The 17,405-nt window shown below is 42.4% G+C and overlaps 3 protein-coding genes across 6 annotated transcripts in view; 1 reads left to right on the top strand and 2 right to left on the bottom strand.

Annotated features, from left to right (window-relative positions):
• The window catches only part of LOC311494363 (glutamate receptor-interacting protein 2-like), a gene marked incomplete at its 5' end in the record, with an annotated part of 32,329 nt that extends 27,483 nt beyond the window's left edge, over positions 1-4,846 (bottom strand). Inside the window, one exon of the mRNA XM_084553376.1 lies at positions 4,669-4,846. Coding sequence (XP_084409502.1) covers positions 4,669-4,846 — 178 coding nt within the window. The remainder of the gene's footprint in view (positions 1-4,668) is intronic.
• A 1,751-nt stretch (positions 4,847-6,597) lies between these two features.
• rpl32 (ribosomal protein L32) lies at positions 6,598-9,950 on the bottom strand. The gene is made up of 4 exons (XM_084553046.1): positions 9,892-9,950; positions 9,098-9,198; positions 8,828-9,009; positions 6,598-6,762 (listed from the first exon to the last, which is right to left on the bottom strand). Exons 2-4 carry the CDS (start codon positions 9,191-9,193, stop codon positions 6,633-6,635), a joined length of 408 nt encoding a protein of 135 aa, XP_084409172.1. The 5' UTR covers positions 9,194-9,198; positions 9,892-9,950; the 3' UTR covers positions 6,598-6,632.
• Positions 9,951-9,984: 34 nt separating this feature from the next.
• ssuh2rs1 (ssu-2 homolog, related sequence 1) lies at positions 9,985-17,339 on the top strand. Of its 4 annotated transcripts, XM_084553043.1 has the most exons (14): positions 9,985-12,336; positions 12,438-12,480; positions 12,560-12,621; positions 13,342-13,443; positions 14,337-14,412; positions 14,530-14,659; positions 14,807-14,867; positions 15,276-15,397; positions 15,483-15,545; positions 15,639-15,721; positions 15,812-15,904; positions 16,033-16,138; positions 16,556-16,663; positions 16,751-17,339. In XM_084553043.1, the coding sequence occupies exons 2-14, from the start codon at positions 12,458-12,460 to the stop codon at positions 16,889-16,891; spliced, it is 1,170 nt and encodes a 389-aa protein (XP_084409169.1). In that variant the 5' UTR covers positions 9,985-12,336; positions 12,438-12,457; the 3' UTR covers positions 16,892-17,339. The 4 variants fall into 4 exon arrangements, with proteins under 4 accessions (XP_084409169.1, XP_084409168.1, XP_084409170.1 ...); XM_084553042.1 differs by lacking the exon at positions 9,985-12,336 and having other exon boundaries at positions 12,363-12,480; positions 16,751-17,338; XM_084553044.1 differs by lacking the exons at positions 9,985-12,336; positions 12,438-12,480; positions 12,560-12,621 and adding an exon at positions 12,632-12,874 and having other exon boundaries at positions 16,751-17,338.
• The last annotated feature ends 66 nt before the right edge of the window (positions 17,340-17,405 follow it).

Raw genomic sequence — 17,405 nt, 5'->3', positions numbered from 1 at the left:
AACACAAGAATACGTTCGTGGCGAGCTTGATGTGTGTGACCGCAAAAGCATGGGAATGCTCTTGAAGGAACAGCATGTGGTTAATGGACTGCTTGTGCATGGAGAGGAAATCATAATTTTCAGTTGCTACATTACTACATTAGCAGATGCTACAGAGAGCTGGGAAATGTTCAATCTGCTTTGCAGAGGGACAGATTTTTCTTTTTTTTTTTCTCATTTCTTACCCACGGTGGGACCCATTTCTGACACAGCACAGGGCTGTCCTCAGATTAGCAGAGCCACTGCCCACCCATCTGAACCTGAATGCAGCCGTGCAACCGTGTCAGCAGTCACAGTGATGAGGAGACTGACTTGGCACTTCTTCTAATCCTGTCCACTTTGGATTACCTTTCCAGCCGTGCAGCACAGTGATTGAACATCGTATTATAAACTTGAAAAAGAACTGTGGCCAGGTCCTCTTTTTTTTTTTTTTTTAGACTTCAGGTGAAGGCCTCACAAGTCTTCAGCGGCTGCTTTAAAACTGCACGGCAGAGATACTGGTTGGAATCTTATGTCTCAACCACCTCTTATTCCTTAATGTAGATGAAGAGAGGGTGCAACAAGAATGATTCGGACAGGCCGCGTCATCTGGTGTTGTTCTAAAAGACACATTAAAGTTATTGTGGTTGATCCTTTGGTTTTGTAACAGGCACAGAATACTTGGAGGAAGCTGAGGTTATTTAAATCTATGTGAGACACGATTTTAGATTTAGTCTCACACTGTGTGATCGTGTCACATTTACTCTCACATCCTGCAGAACAAACATTCACCAACAGATCGTTAAAAACTACAAACCGTGTAAGTCCAGATTGTGCCTGAGAATCATTACGGTTGTAAGTTTTCCTCCATTAGCTGATCCGGGATGCTTTTAATGGTGCCGTTTTGTCAAAATGGTAAACGAAAAAAGCGGGATTCAGGTTGTAGTCCATTGCATGATTCACTGATTTTGCCTGTGGATCACCTAAAATTTGATGACTCACAAAACAGAGCTAAAACGGAAAACAACAATGGTTCCAATGGGATAAAACAACCTCCTACTTTAATTTAAAGTAGTAGCATCTCAGGTCTGTGAGTGTATTAGTTTGACATGAAAAACGCCATTTCTCTGTTATCAGTGCTGAGTTGTGGAGACTGAATTGGGGGAAGCAAGTGCTCGGAGGGCATGAAGCCCACTGCTTTATCTCCGTCCACACCGAGTCTCCACATCTGTCCAACTGAAGCTGAAGCCTTTGGACAGCTGAGAGGCACAGATCCTTTGTCATACCTTCACTGACCTGAAACCTTTGGGCAGCCCCGGGACACAAGGAGCAAAGAGGAAAAAGTCAGCCTTCGTTTGCGCGCAGCAACATGAGTCAGACCTTCAGAAATATCTCGACTGGATTTACATTACATGTGATTCCGACGTAAAGAATATTCACATACGACATGACATGGTATTTTGCACTAATTTACACACATCCTTGCACAAGCATTGTGTCCAGTGGCCGTGTGACACATCACAAACACACTGGGGTATGCAGAAGACTCGTAACCACGCGGGCTCCCGGGGGCCCTTACAGTCCAGCAGCTGTCACTGCAGTCAAAAGGCAACACTGGCTCTGGGTTACGCAAACCCAGCTAGCTCCACGTGACTGAACGCTACTGTACCGTCAAGCCATCCTCCAGTCATCCTCCTCCAGCTTAAAATAACCATCACTCACCCTCGGACGCAGAATTAAGATCCGGATGGAGCTGATTGTAAACAGCCCCGACCGGGAAGCAGCTAATCAGCCTCAACTTTCTCCGTTGCCTCTCACTTATTGGCTCGGTGACATGTTTTGCCGGAGAGGCTGCATCTCAAGCACCTGATGAGTGAAAATCAAATTCTTCCCCAGTTAATTAATTAGCTGCTGACTTAATTCAGGGCACTCTATGCCATCCCTCTCACATCCAATCAGAATGTAGGTTAAATATGGGGGCAGAGCTGACGATGACAATGAAATCATAATGCTATTTTCAGACGTAAAACTTTATTTATAAACTGGGTCCTTCCAGACCCAGATTATGTTGCTATATCTGCCCCAGTTACACATGCAAGGATGCTATGCAGAGCTCGTGGTCGAGTCCATCAACATTTAAATCTATTGCTACTATGAAGCGTGCCTGGTAAATTTAGGTAACCCCCAAAAGAACTGCACATTTGAGAGGCAAGCAGCTCTTTGGAGGTGATCACTGACCTCCTGCTGTGTCGATTACACAGCGGTCACCCTTGACTCTAAAGATCAGAGTGTGGTGCTCTTACCAGTGCAGCTCTTGGTGTCTCTCCTCAGACCACACAGCATGGCTGTAGTTAAGTCAGCGCAGCCACCCTCTGGAAGTAACCTTGCTGATCTTTAGTAGTGGGGCAGACACTTGCGGTTCCACCTGAGGAAAAAGCGGGCGACCCGAGAGACCAGGTCTCAGCCGCTCAAATCAAACAAAAATAAAGCATCTTTGGTTCCTCATTCCTTTGCTCTATGTCCAGTATTTCCTCAGTCCGTGTCCCAGTGGAGTCGGGAGCTCCAGAGGGCAAATTCCGATCCTCAGATGCTCTCCTGTTCCCCTCCTCTTTGAACTTACTAGATGATTCCTCTCAATCCTCACAAATATAACAACTATAAAATCCAAAGCAGGGAGATAAATGGTCCGTGTCCTTTTCTTGCCATCTTGCCGTGGCCCCAGTTTCTCTCGAGCTAACCTTTTCAGGCGTTCCGTCTTTTTTCCAGAGGATCTCTCATGCCCCGCTCGTACGTTCATATGAGCTCACACATAACCCTCCTCTCTCACACAGAGCCACAGAGTGTGTTTGCTCGCTCTCTCTGCCAGAGGGGTTCAGTGAGACAGGCGCACACAACACAGTCACTCCCTCCCCCCCTTGTGCGCGCACACACACACACACACACTTTATCCGTTTCCCACCAAGTCAAACATCCTCAAACTCTCCCACCCACACAGAGATTAGACACGATGAAACAAATCTGCACGCACCCCAAACTCTCGGCACAATTAACACCACCTGCACATTCAGACTCAGCTCTACACAGTGTCACGTTTTTCTCACATAGAGACTGCGCCTATTTTACAGAGCTTGTATCTTCACAACCCCAGAATATTTCTCTCTCTCTCACACACACACTCACACACACACACACACACACACACACAAGCACACAGTGTGGCAAATGCACATGCAAAAAACCCTGTGCAGAACAGCTGCCTGCATGTCTGACATTGATTCAAAAATATTGTGCAGTTGTTTGAGCAGAGATGACAGATTCGGACTGTGGTCAAGTCAACACCCAAACAGAAGGGAAAATTGAATCTGAAGAACCTTGTGTAAATGTGAAAATGGGTTCCATTTCCTCGAGTTTCCCCTCCCCTTGGCTAATCCTCGACCCATTGAGGTTCCTTCATCCAAACACAGGGGGCCGGTCGCTGCACCTGTCTGACCATTTGTCAGGCACACGAGCCTCGACGCCTGCCACTTCCTGACCCCTAGTGCAACCACCACCAACAGACCCCCTCCTCCAGCCTCGCTCTGAACCTGATCCGCCTCTCTTATTGGTCAGACAAATAGTTGTCATCGGACTTTGGCACAAGAGAACTCCAACAACAGAAATTACACCCAACGCCGGCCTTTTGTGCGGACGTGTAAAGTGTTCACAAACAAACATTTCCATGTTTCCATCTGCTGTTGAAAGGAGCCTAATTAGTCAGCTGTTCCAGTGGACAAAATACACTTTGATGTAGGTAATTTCCTCTGAGACTTTTGTCCTTAATACCCCATTTACAGTGTGAGTGAGCGTAGTCTTTCAGAGCGAGACTAATTAACAGAATAAAGAGAACTGGGAGATGGAGAAGTGTGTTGGACTGAAAAAAAAAAAAAAAACACATCTGGGAACAGGCAAATGTTGTGTTATAATAAAAATGCACTCTTTTGCCAGAAATCAACTTGACTGATGTTATGTGAGGTGAGTGATGATGTACTGATTAGACTAAGAGAGCAGAGCTTTTGCTGTGACCTTGGCAGACAAACCAAACCACGGCTGATAAGTGCAAAGTATTTAAGAATCTCAAGAAGCGAAAAACCTTGTGACTGTTTTCTCTGTTTAGCTCTGATTTTCTGTTTCCATCAATGTAAAGCGAAACCTTCTGAAAATAGCCCCCATGTTCCCTTTGGTTTGACACTTTCTTGGCATCGGGGGGCCTGAATTTCAACCTCTTCGCTCATCGAACTGACCACACTGCCATCTCCTGGTGATCAGCTGCAGCTGAAGTCTGAGGAGGAGGAAGGGGTGGAGGAGGAGGAGGAGGAGAACCACTCGCTTGACATCCAGCATAGACCATAGGTTATATGTGAAGATCAGTGTGCCACAAAACAAGAGTAAATAAGGCAATGCATGCCCCAGACATGTGGTTATTTCACATCCAATCAAGCTGGGAAACTGAGAAATCAAGCAATTTCTCAGTTTAACAGGCCTGCAGCACACTTACAATCATTTTTACTGTTTTTTTTTTTTTTCCCAATGAGTGGAGGTAAAGTTCTTTTGTATCGACAACAAAAACTGTTAAAGCCTGTCACAGAATGTTACTTTAAGGTGGGTTTTTACCTTTGCTTCTCCCTCTGATGATTCCCAGTCGACATCTGAGTGAAAAAGAGAACATCCTCCTCTTTCCTCCGGCAGAGCGGCTGCCTTTCCTCAGAGAATCTGTCTGAGGGAAGGCGAAGGAGAGCTGCTTGGGACTCAGGCGCCCCTTTCCAAACACTACTCTTGCTGACATGTTCATTTTCTGACCAGTGAGAAGGAAAGATATGGTCCGCTTCCTGACACCCTCACCACCTCTTAGACATCGCAGTCTCTGCTGCTTGCCCTGCTGCTGCTCTCATACTCTCCTCCCTCTCTGGAGAACATCCAGTCCTCTCAGGTGAGTCTCCCAGGCCACTCCACAAACAGGAGCAGGTTCCTACGCGAGGAAAATATTCAGATCCCACACAGTGCTTGCCCCCACCCTCCCACGACCATCACTGATAACCAACTTCCACATCCATGCGGCCACAAGCTGACTGGCTAAATAAATGTTTTGTTTTTGCATATCTGGCAATGTAGGTTTTGCAGGAACAGATGGCAGAGGGCTCAGGGCTGTGGGGCACAGCTTGTCTGCCAGAGTGCAATGGAAAATTTCTCTGCAGGAAGCCGGCTCTGAACATCGTAAAATCAGAGCAGGCCAATTGAAGGCAATTACGTCAGATAACACCCTCTTTAATCTATTGATACAAGTTAAACAATTATATGAGCGTGTCAGAAAAGTGCTTGTTTTAACCGGCTGATCCAGGATGACTATGGCAATTTTCCTAAAGTAATGATAGACAGTCACAACACCACCCTGTAAACTAGACAGATTAATCAAAATACAGTCGACAAGTCTTTTCATAGCTGCTGTTCATATCCATCACACTTCTTGATTTTTAGATGTTCAATGAAGTTCACGCGTCCAGGCTTCTGGAGTGATTTTAGTTACATGAACTGAAGGCTAATTTTGAGAGGAAAGGGCCTCAAACTGTGATACTCTTTCAAAAGTCCAGATCACATCTAGGAAGGAGTTTATATTAAGATATGAGACTTCTTCCTTTTCTATTATGGGTCAACACTCTTCTTCAGGCGTGTTGCCCCTTTTCTTCTTCTCCAGCGTCCAGTCATCTGGAAGGTGGTGGGGAAATAAGCCCATTTACCCAAAGGAGAATACAACCACCCTGCTACATATCTGCGAAGATGCCAACGGACGTGAGCATTTTCTGATTGTCGAATGTGATGTATAAACTTAGCTTGTGTATTATTTTACAACTAAAATTGTGTCATATTGTTACATGACCACCTTCTTAATATTGCGTAGGTCTCCATTGTGCCTTCAAAACAGTTGTGGCACATCAGAGAATGGACATGGGCCTTCTGAGGGTGTCCTGTGGTGTCTGGCACCAGGATGGTGTTAGTGGGGGCCTTTGGGTTGAGAGGAGGGGCCTCTGTAGATCAGACTTGTTCCAGTCCTTCCCACAGATACTTGATCAGTTTGGGATCTAGTGAATTTGGAGGCCAGGTCAACACCTTGTGCTGTTTTTCATGTTTTTTGAGTCGTTCTTAAACTGTGTTTGTGTCTGTAATCATCCTGCTGGGAATGGCTGCTGCCATCAAGGAGTGTCAGTGGTATGGAGTAGATGGTACAACCTACATGCAGAACATTGTATGATCAATGTTATTTACCTCTCCTGTCTGTGGTTTTAATGTTGTGGCTGATTGGTGTACACATATTTAAAAATATATTTGACTTAAAACCATTTTCTAATAGTGGTTTTGTGATCAACCAGCATAGAGCATCATTTTTAGCTCGTCTGTGCATTAACTCTCTACCTTGTCACGAACTCAGTCAAGAATCAACCCACTAGATGTAAACTTAACTCTTCTTCATGGTGTGAAAATTAATTTTCACATTAAAGATTTTGCAGAGCACCAATGAAAAGGGAGAGAAATGAACCAGCAGCCAAGTTTTCCTTTTACAGAGTTTATTGTGAATAACCAGTTTATTCGTTCTCCTCGCTCCTGAGCCTGGCGTTGGGGTTGGTGATCTTGATTGCCAGCTGAGCGGCCCTCTCCACGATCACCTTCCTGTTCTTGGAGGACACGTTGTGGGCGATCTCAGCGCAGTGAGTCCTGGAGGAGCAAAGAGAACGAGTTGACGCCAAGAACATCAAAATACAACCACACTTATATAATAAAGCCATCGAAATAGCTGTTCTTGTTCTGCTTTCACAAAGATCACTTTTACCAAGTATATTCAAATAGGAAAAAAAAACAAATAAAACACATCAACTGTCTTGCTTGCTCTAACTGCAGTATTCATGGGGCTAACACAGCAACACTAAATTCTGTGTTTCTGAAATATACTACACCAGAGACATCCTTGTCTCATGCAACCAATGACAAATACAGAGGATGATTAAATTACAAATACTAAACTTGACTGGGCTGCAAAAAGGCAACCGTTTGGAGGTGGACTTCTTGCTGCCAAACTAGATTTCTGTCATTTAAACCATTTGTCTCGGAAGCTTTCACACTCGTCCAAATGACTGACATAGTTGGATCTTTAGCTAAATCAGTGTCAACATATCTGTGACCTACTGGATAGTTTAATGACAGCTCTGTTCACAAGGCAGTCTAGTATCCTCAATATCAGCTCAACTCAAGCCTTTTCTGTATCTGCCTAGTCTAAACTTAGTTTGGTTCATGATTAATATATTTACTGTTTCAGTCTAACGTTTGTAGTGATTTATAAGCTTGTTAATATTAAAAGGTGCTACTAACTGCTGGCTTAGAAAAGTCTAAGACTATACAGTTCATTTCACATGATATGCTCGTATTTGTCATTTCTTCAGGTAAAATATCAAACTGAAGACGAGTTAAAAATATGATCCATTTGTTCCTGTGCTGACTAGGCATGAGCTGCTCTGTGAGGTTTGTATCAATATTGCACAGGTTAAAAATATATACCTTCAAATTAAAGTATCTATCCTTGCACAAACTTTCACCACATTCTGCTGCTGAAATCTATCAACAGGCTGTTACAATCAATAGATCATCCCTAGAATTGGCGAGTGGGTCTATGGGAGTCAAACTAACTCCTTTGGACCGATTCTGGTATCGGGAATCAATTTGTGATAAGAAGCTAAAGAGCTGTGTGTCCTGTTTACAGAAATTCTCAGGATGCTGCGACTGCAACATTAAACAGGGCCATAGTTTAAACTGCAAGTGCTTCTTTCTTACTTTTCTTACACAGCCCCCTCAGTCATGCAACAGTCTGGGAGGATTAGTAGGAATATCCCAAGACAATCAAGTGTCTCTAAAGCCTTGAGTAAGATATTCTCTACTTTGATGCTGCATATTTAAAAATATTCATTGTGGCAAATGACAACTTTTTTCCCTGTGTTTGCATTTTGGCTGCGACCTTTAATGCTTTAACAGTAGACATCCACTTCCGCATGCTTGTGTGGGTTCAGCGTTCGCATGCAAGAATATTTTACGTTTATATTTATCGGATTTTCATTTTATTTTTCTGGGTTGGAACGGGAACCAAACTGCAATGACCTTCCTTGTGCACCTTCCTGTTTTTACTAAGACATCTGTATTTGTGGTTATTATTCTAATCAAATTACTGAACTATTACAAAGCCCAGTCAGAGTAGTTCCTACCCTTTAAAAATCTGTTAGAGGATGCTTTGGGCCATCATACTAGCCAACAGTCTTAATTTGGTTCCTCTGTCTTGATTTAGTTCCTCAATCTTTAGTTAAACCCTACATCAGCTCATGTTACACTGTGACAATAAAGCAGCTGAAGTCTCGTCATTCAAGAGTCAAACCTCGTCTTAGGAAGGCTAAAAACAAAAACATTCTGGAAAACAGAAACCAGAAAAAAATGTCTTCCTTCATTGTTCTACTGCTCCATCAAATCCGTGCTCATAAAATAGGAAATGCATGGTTTCAATTAAGGCTTAAGTTGTATATATTACATGGACACATTTGCAACAAGTGTCAGAGTCACCCGTTAATAAACACAATGTCTGAACCAACTTGTATGGACATTAAGTCTAATCAGTGCAATAACCCGTTGCAAAAAACAAAATAAAAAATCTTCTAAAATAAAAGCATTGCAAATGAGAACTACAAAAATACTATAACTCTACATTACATCTACTTCCTATATGTGGGCACTCAAAACTTACTTGTTGCTCATCATCAGGACCTCGAGCTCCTTGACATTGTGCACCAGGAACTTCTTGAAGCCAGTTGGCAGCATGAACTTGGTCTTCTTGTTGCTACCATAACCAATGTTGGGCATAAGCATCTGACCCTTGAACCTCCTGCGGACCCTGTTGTCAATACCTCTGGGCTTGCGCCAGTTTTTCTGTTGGCACAGGTGGAAAACAGATGTTCAGTGAACTGCAGACACTTGGGGGGTAAAACCTGGTCAGCATCTAGCGTGTCACACTTACCGCGATCTTGACATATCTGTCAGATTGATGGCGAATGAACTTCTTGGTACGCTTTTTGACGATCTTGGGTTTTGTTAGGGGCCTGAGGGCTGCCATGATGACTGAGGAGACACAGTTTAAAAAAAAACGTTAACAAAAACTGCATGCACCAGGTTGTATTGCTGTACTACATCTCAACGTAATTCACATTGGTTTGAACCCAGTGGCTTGAATTACCAATAATGCAACCTCTTAAATGAAAACTTAACATAGCTCTTGGTGGTTAGGACCAAGTCACTATCACATTCAGGTATTAACGTTCTCCAACAAAACATAATCAGACCTGCGATTAGTAAGTGTACTTTTCTGCGGAGTGAGAAAACGTGTTGATCGGCGTTAGCCAGCTAGCATCTACGTTAGCGTCAATGTTTAGCTAGCTAGCCAGCCATGCTACTACACTACACGCACTCAACTTCAATGTTTTGATTAGACCTTAACATTAATAATAACCACATTTTTGGGGGGAAAATTGCTAGTTATTAGAGGGTCCATATTGTGTATCAGTGAGCCACATTGCAAAGCAGGCCTTTACTGAACATTATAACACCATTTCACAGGGGGAGCGCTGGCAGCCGGTCAGTCGCTTTAGCGGCAGCACTTTGCAACACAACGACGTAATTAACACTGTATATGATGATAAAGTGGCAAATTCTTGTCAGCACATAGAGAAGGACTGATGATGATTGATAAATTATGTCAGACACGACGAATAATGCCCTAAATTGCGCGGATTATTTTAGATTGTATCAACTCACCCGCCGATGTAAATCCAAAAGGGACTTCAGCGACGGCGGAAGGAAAGAAAAGGACTTCCGCGAGATTCGCAAAGGCTTATGGGTACTGTATTTCATCGGGCGGCGCAAGTTATGAACTGGACAATGCAGTTAGATGTTAAAGGGGAACTCCGGCGCAAAATGAACCTGGGGTTAATAACACATGTGTACCGAGTTCGACCGTTCTCTGGTGTTTGTTTTCATGCATTTGTTTTGTTAGTCAAATGTGACCAGTTTTCTTGCAAACCGCTATTTAGCGTATAACGCTAGCCTTCGGGGCACACCAACACATAAAAAGAAATCGCTATTTCTATACCACTAACAAGGCTCACAATATCACCACACTTACACGGTAGCATAACTAGGGTCTCTACATGTAAACCGAAGCATTGAGAACTTTGCAAGTATACAGGCAGTTTATTAAAAAAGGAATACAGTACCGTTGGCGTCTGTCTCGCATATCCAGGCGGGCGCCATCTTGGGGAAACTGAACTCTCTTCGTTCAGTGCTCTCAGTGCTTTCTTCCGGCAACAGACAGTTCAGTTTCCCCAAGATGGCGCCCGCCTGGATATGCGAGACAGACGCCAACGGTACTGTATTCCTTTTTTAATAAACTGCCTGTATACTTGCAAAGTTCTCAATGCTTCGGTTTACATGTAGAGACCCTAGTTATGCTACCGTGTAAGTGTGGTGATATTGTGAGCCTTGTTAGTGGTATAGAAATAGCGATTTCTTTTTATGTGTCGGTGTGCCCCGAAGGCTAGCGTTATACGAAAACTGGTCACATTTGACTAACAAAACAAATGCATGACAACAAATACAGAGCTGCCAACTCTCACGCTTTCGCCGTGTGACACACGGTTTTGCCTGTTTTCACACGCACTCACGCCACACATCCAATTTCTCACGCAAAAAAAAATAAATAATTCCGATCTTGGTCCGAGACGCTTCCGTTCCTTTTCAAACTCCACGACGGTAGATGGCGCTGATGAGCGCCCCTGAACCTTTGCGCTGCGCTACACCTGCAGTGCACCCCTTTACTATCTATGCCTGCACCCCGAAGTAGACAGAAGAAGAGATACAGAGACCGCCAAGACAGCAGGAGTAACCAGAAACTACTTTGAGAAGTCTGATAAAGAAGAGAATCTGAGCTGAGACTAGGCCAGTATAACCATGCACACAGATCATAGACAAGGACTTTACCCAGCTTCTGATCTGCATCTGATACTGATTATGCCTCATTTTAGCTATTTTTGTAATGCATTCATCTGTTTTATTGCTTGAAAAAGTTGTAGCCTACTGTTTAAGCACTTTATTTGTTGCACTTTATTTGTTGCACTTTATTTGTCTCTGATGGACCGTGTGGTGGGAGACTTTGAATGAAGAATAATGTCCCTCCCTAACTAATCTTGTGTTGTTTTTGGCTGAACATAAATCATTAAGTGCTCTTAAGAATACAATTGTTCACAACATAGGTTAGGTTTTAGTTAAGAATTAGTTTAATACCATTTTAATCAAAATATCAATCAACCTACCTAGGTCAAATCTTAAACACTGATCTATGAATAAGGCTTTATTGTCATTTAGGCACACCGATAGTTTTCTGGTTGAATGTTCAGCTCAAGTCTACAGACTAAGACCTACAAGTCATGATGCCGAACATGAATCAGAATAAGTTCAGGTATTGCACATCTTTAGCAGACCGCCCAAAAATCCACTAGAATGCTGGAAACCACATCTACTTAATCCAAAATCTCCTGGGGGTGGACCTTCAGCTATGTCTGCTTCACAGAATGTAACCAATATTGTCCATCTTCAGTGGGCTGCCCCTATCAACAGCTTTGGACCTCCCCACAAACCACCAGAATGCAGGGTACAACATGGGTACAACATCAAATTAATTCCAATTATCTTATATCTGAGCCACCAATTTGTGTGACTGCGTGCACGGCATAATTTTGGTCACCCACGACAAAATCTCACTCCAAGGTTTTTTGAAAAGTTGGCAGGTATGCAAATACCAGAGAACGGTCGAACGGTCGTACACATGTGTTATTAACCCCAGGTTCATTTTGCGCCGGAGTTCCCCTTTAAATGACCCAAAACCTACAAAGTAGAACATAATGAATCTTGTTTTTATAGGTCATAGCAAACTTTATTATATCGTAAACCTCGTATTGAGCTGACCATCCACATCTGCACGCCCACAGTTCACATGTGCCATAAATACCGATTATTGTTGCGCACTTCCTCCTGGGCAGATTTGTCTAGTAGAGGGGGGGACCCCAGCAGGACTTGGAATTCGGGCATTTAGCAGTAACGACTACTTTATTACACCGCAAATTCTCTTATCCAGAGTGCTTGAAAGTTTATTTAAGAAGAGGAGGCTGTCACACTCGCTGAAGCGGGGGTGTGGCGTGATAAAAGGTAAATCATCTGCTTCGTCACATGATTTAGTTGTAATATAAACCACACGAGCGTGATACGAGCGCGCATTAACTTGCGTCCTGTGTTTTTTTCTCGTTTAGCTGTTGTCAGGCGCTTCCGTATGGAACATCAGCCCATTATGAGGTGAGGGTCGACTCTTATTTTCTTCTTAACATTATTTGCCAGTTAATTCACTTAAGTTTCGTTTCCCGTTATTTTACAGCCATCAAAAAAGTTACGGGATCGCTAATCCCGGTTATTTACTGTCAGCAGAGGGGACGCCAGGTAAGGTCAATGGACATGTGTTCATATTTAACAATTAGTATTAAGCAATTTTGTGACATGTGTACGTAAAATTACAAAATATTGTCTCAACCTCGCGTTTCCGGGTACGGCGCCCTCGAGTGGGCGTGTCCTATGTGTCATGTTGGATTGAGTCCTGAGATTTGGGCATTTTCACTGAGGATTTACTAAATTACTGTTTGAAGTGCTTCTTGAGACTGTAAGCACGCCAGGATGTATAACAGCGAGGCGCATGGTAAGTCAGCCGCTATACATTTTCAGGATGTTGTCAGAGAGACAAAACAAATCTTGGGATCGTCCCAAGTATCTTCTTCTGTATCTGATGTACAGTCTCTAACAGGCTGTCTTTAAAGGGGTCGCGGTTTGTGTAACGCCCCGAAGGTTCACCGAGCGGAAATTGTAACCGAGCTTTCGTGAACTTTTTCTCTTCCTTTTCACCTCAATCTGTTCATCTGTTATTTCCGTCCCTCAACTCTCCATACTCCCTATTTGACGACAACAACATGGACCCTCGCTCTAGCGGGGCGGCCTCCACCCGCACAGGAAGACATAACAATTTATATATTGTTTACAGAACCATCGATTATGACAATTTTTGACAATATTTATGTGTAAGGAGAATACTTTAATGGAAGATTTCTACCAGTTCAAAATCTTCACCTGACACTGACTTAACTGGTTCTTCTGGTTTATTTGTTTTAGCAATGGTTGCTCCACCCTCAGCGGAGCCCTATGGTCCCAGCGCTCCCCCAGCCAGCATGTTTGACAGCGTGCCTGGATATGAAGGAACATTGGCGGGAGGAGGTACAGTACCCTGCGCTTACTCCTTGGTGGTCCCGTTCACCGCACTGACAACCTGTGTGGAGGCCCTAAGGGTTCAAATTTAAACAAGTTATAAAAATGAATCCTCAAAAATACCTAAACAATAGATTGCTTGAAATATGTTAATACATTTGTGACAACACGAAATGGAGAAACAGTTAAAAACTTGTAAAAATGAATTAATACTTGTACATTAGTTTTCACGAAGTGAATTGAGTGGAGTATTTTTATTCAGAAAATGCCCTCAAGTTTTATAATACTGCTTTCTATAACTTTTTACGATACTGCTGCTCATTTGTCCTGTTCGCTAGAGCAACATTTACGCCAAAGAATGTTGCTTATGAAAAGAAATACAGGAACAAAACTTCCTTCCTGTACCAAGATTGCATACATAGCTGGGCCATGTTACAAGTGTCACGTAGCCCCCATTTGCTTGAGAGACCGCCGATTTGTTTTTCTCCTCCTGAGTTGTGTGTCGCTTTCCATAACTACACGCCTAATACCGAACTCTGAATTAGGCGTGTGAGCTGCTGCCACTCACATTGTCTCTTAGCTTTGAAGCTGAGTCATAAAACAACTAAACTAGCCAACTAAATCAGTTAGCAACTGTGAACGCAAGCTTGAGAGAGTCAGTGGATTCCTGACTGGTTAAAAGGCCAGAGTTCTGTGACGTCACTTCTCATAAAAAGTGACATTATTCAATAAAATATACCATAATGTGACATAAAATAAAAAAATGTTATAAAAATACTTATTTGTTTCATGCTGTTGTAAACACCAGTTTCAATAAAAATGTTTGTAATTAAACACCTTTCAAAAATATCTTCCTTTGTTTAATTAAGCCTGAAACGCAAACCCTTTAAATTTTGTTGTAGGGGGATACCTGCCGCCACCCATGCCTTCTTTCCCATCTCCCCAGCCCCAGCCTGGACCTGAGCAGCCGCATTGGAAGTAGGGCTCAGACATTTCTGTTATTTCAGCATATTTGCATCACGTTAAATCATGTCGTTTGAGAAACAACTTCCTTTTTTTAAAAAAAAAAACCTGTCATTACTTCACTGCTTGTAGTATTCCATCTATAAGTGAAGACACTGCCCGGGAGGCTTTAGTCCTGTTTGCCTCCAGCAAATGCTGCTATAGTGCTGCACCTGCGAGGGATGGTGTGATCGCCAAGATGGAAGCTTTCAATACGTACAGGGTAAGAGGACGTAGCTTGTTTGTTTGTGTAGCTGTGCTTGAAACCCCTGCTATAAGTCAATGACAATTAACAAAAATAACAATTTTGAAGTTCTGGACGGTTAATAAAATTTGTCTGTTTGTTTTCGCCATCCCTACTTTATATTAGTATCGCCTGGAGACCTTTACTGAATCAAGATCGACGGAGTGGAGTCATGAGCCATACCACGGTACAATTACTGTTACTTTCTGCTTAGGATATATAACTAACACAGTTTTTTAAATTAATAATCTAGATTTTAAAGAGGAATTTGAAACCAAAATTGCATATTTAGATTGCGTTTTGTGTCTCACAAACAATCCAAAACACTTATCATATAGATAGATGGATAGACAACTTTATTGATCCCTTTGGGAGGTTCCTGCAGGGAAATTGACATCTCCATCGCAAACAGCACTCAGACATACATGTACACGAATAGAAAGCAGTAAATAAACCCCAAATACCCAACACCCAGAGAAAAACAATAGTCTCATAAAGAATATTACAGCAACAACATCACATTAACATTACTTCTGCTGTCAGTCAGCTGTTTATCCCTTGTGACAGTCTTAATATGTTGTTTTAATGGGACCAGGCCAGCCAGTGGATGCCTATGCCCAGCCACCTCCAGGACCTTGGGATATTCCTACTAATCCTCCCAGCTTTTTTATGGAAAACAAACAGTCTATCAAGGTTCCCAACACATCATCTGTGAAGGTAAATTGTATAAAACATGTTTGGGGAAAAAGCTACTATACATTTATTCCAAGATTTATCCTGACGAGAAACATTTCATCTTCAGCCCTGCCACGCCTGTGTGGGAATGGGCCGCAAACCTTGCCAACACTGTGCCGGCGCTGGCAATGTAAGTATTTCCCACAGGCTTCAGAGAAAAGGTTATTTGAAGACTTTAAGCTTGATGATCTGATCATATGATTTCTTTTCGTGCTCCCGACAGAAAATTTGCTGGGTGTGCAATGGATCTGGTTATCGTCACGGAGAAGATCGATGCCACCACTGCAATGGCAGAGGACGGGAGAAGTAAGTGTTACACGTAGAGGACATTATAAACAGTGGAGTTAGTGCTTTTTCTAAATTAAGTGTCAGTTACTAAACGTTATTCTGTTACAGCTGCAATTTCTGTCAAGGACAAGGATCAAGTCAATGCAGCATCTGTCGTGGAAAACAGCAGCTTCTGGTCTACATCAACCTCAAAGTGAAGTGGTACGGTTTCATTAAAATTGTTTATCTCTGAAAGTCATTTATTATCCGCTATCATCCCTTTTTCATTGATAATTACCGTGTAACAGTAAATTTAAGCTTGATTTCTTGTTTTATGTATATGCTTGCAGGACTAATAACTCAGATGCATTTGTTGTGGAGCAGTTGAGCGGACTTTCGGCGGCTAATTTTGACAAGGTGTCTGGCAAGGAGCTTTACAGAGACTCTCAGTACATGGTAAGAATTCCTTCTTCAACATAGACAAAGCAGACAGACTTACAGTCTGTCAACACAGACTGCTTTTCAGCTGTGTTCTAATCAATACGGGGGTCTACACAACTTGTGCTAATGCTTCTTGTAACTACAGCCTCTGTAAAAAAACCAAAAAAAAAAACGATGCTCACCACAAAGTACCACTGTGTCTGAACACATCCTGTGAGACACCGATGCAAGATTGAATGTGTTAATATGCTGCTTTCACTATGCACACTGTGTTCTGGCCTGTAAAAGGGTTGTCGTTGTTTGCGTTCGCAAAACGTACAGTAAATAAATATTATGTTATCCAGCATGAGACGTCACCTAATGAATGTATGCAATTAAAAAGATGATTGTGATTAAACAGTTAACATTTTTGTGACCCTCCCTCCCTTGCAGGTGTACCCAGTGGTGGGTTTCCCAGACCCTGCAGTGATGCAAGCTTCGCAGCGTCTTGTCAGCGAACATCAGGGAAAGTATTCCCAGTCTTCACGCATTCTCCAACAGGTATTTATGTAGTTTCATTTTGATTTAAAATATTTAGTTATGAATGTACAGTATTGTTCAAGTCATATTTGCCTTCTTTGTCCGCAGCGCCAAACCATAGAGCTGATTCCCGTCACCAAGGTCACCTACACGTGGAAAGGAAAAGCACACATTTACTTTGTTTACGGAAATGAGTTCAAAGTTAATGCAGACGACTATCCCGCTACCTGTTGCTGCTCCATCATGTAATCACTGTGTTTTTTTTTTTCCTTCCAAGCCAATCAATAGTTAAATAATATGAAATAATATGAAAGTGCTACATACTTATCATTAATAGGCAGTTACCTGACACGTGGCAGCTGTCACTTTGTTGAAGTTTGATCTCTAACAGACTACATAAAAAGTCAGTTAATCATAAGAGAAATATATAGAAAATAATTACATTTTAATGCAGACATAACAGGAAAAAATGCGTACTGACACACTATAAACCATAATTATACGATGCTACTTGAGCCTGTTTAATCTTATGACGATTTATCAAAGGGATGATGACCAAACATTTGATACCGCATGTTGTGTTTTTCATTGCCATGTATACGGTAACCAAGCGTATCACAAATAATTTTTTATATAAATGTAATTTTTATATAATTTTGTAAGATAAATGTATGTATCGCCTGCTTTCATTAAATCTCATTTCGCAAGTTTGACTGTTGAGTAGTTTCGTCATTAACAGTCGACTGTCGCTCGTGCAGTGACG

This window comes from Chelon labrosus (genome assembly GCF_963514085.1).
Source record: "Chelon labrosus genome assembly, chromosome: 10".
NCBI classification, from domain to species: Eukaryota; Metazoa; Chordata; class Actinopteri; order Mugiliformes; family Mugilidae; genus Chelon; species Chelon labrosus.
This window is presented reverse-complemented; position numbering and strand designations above follow the sequence as displayed.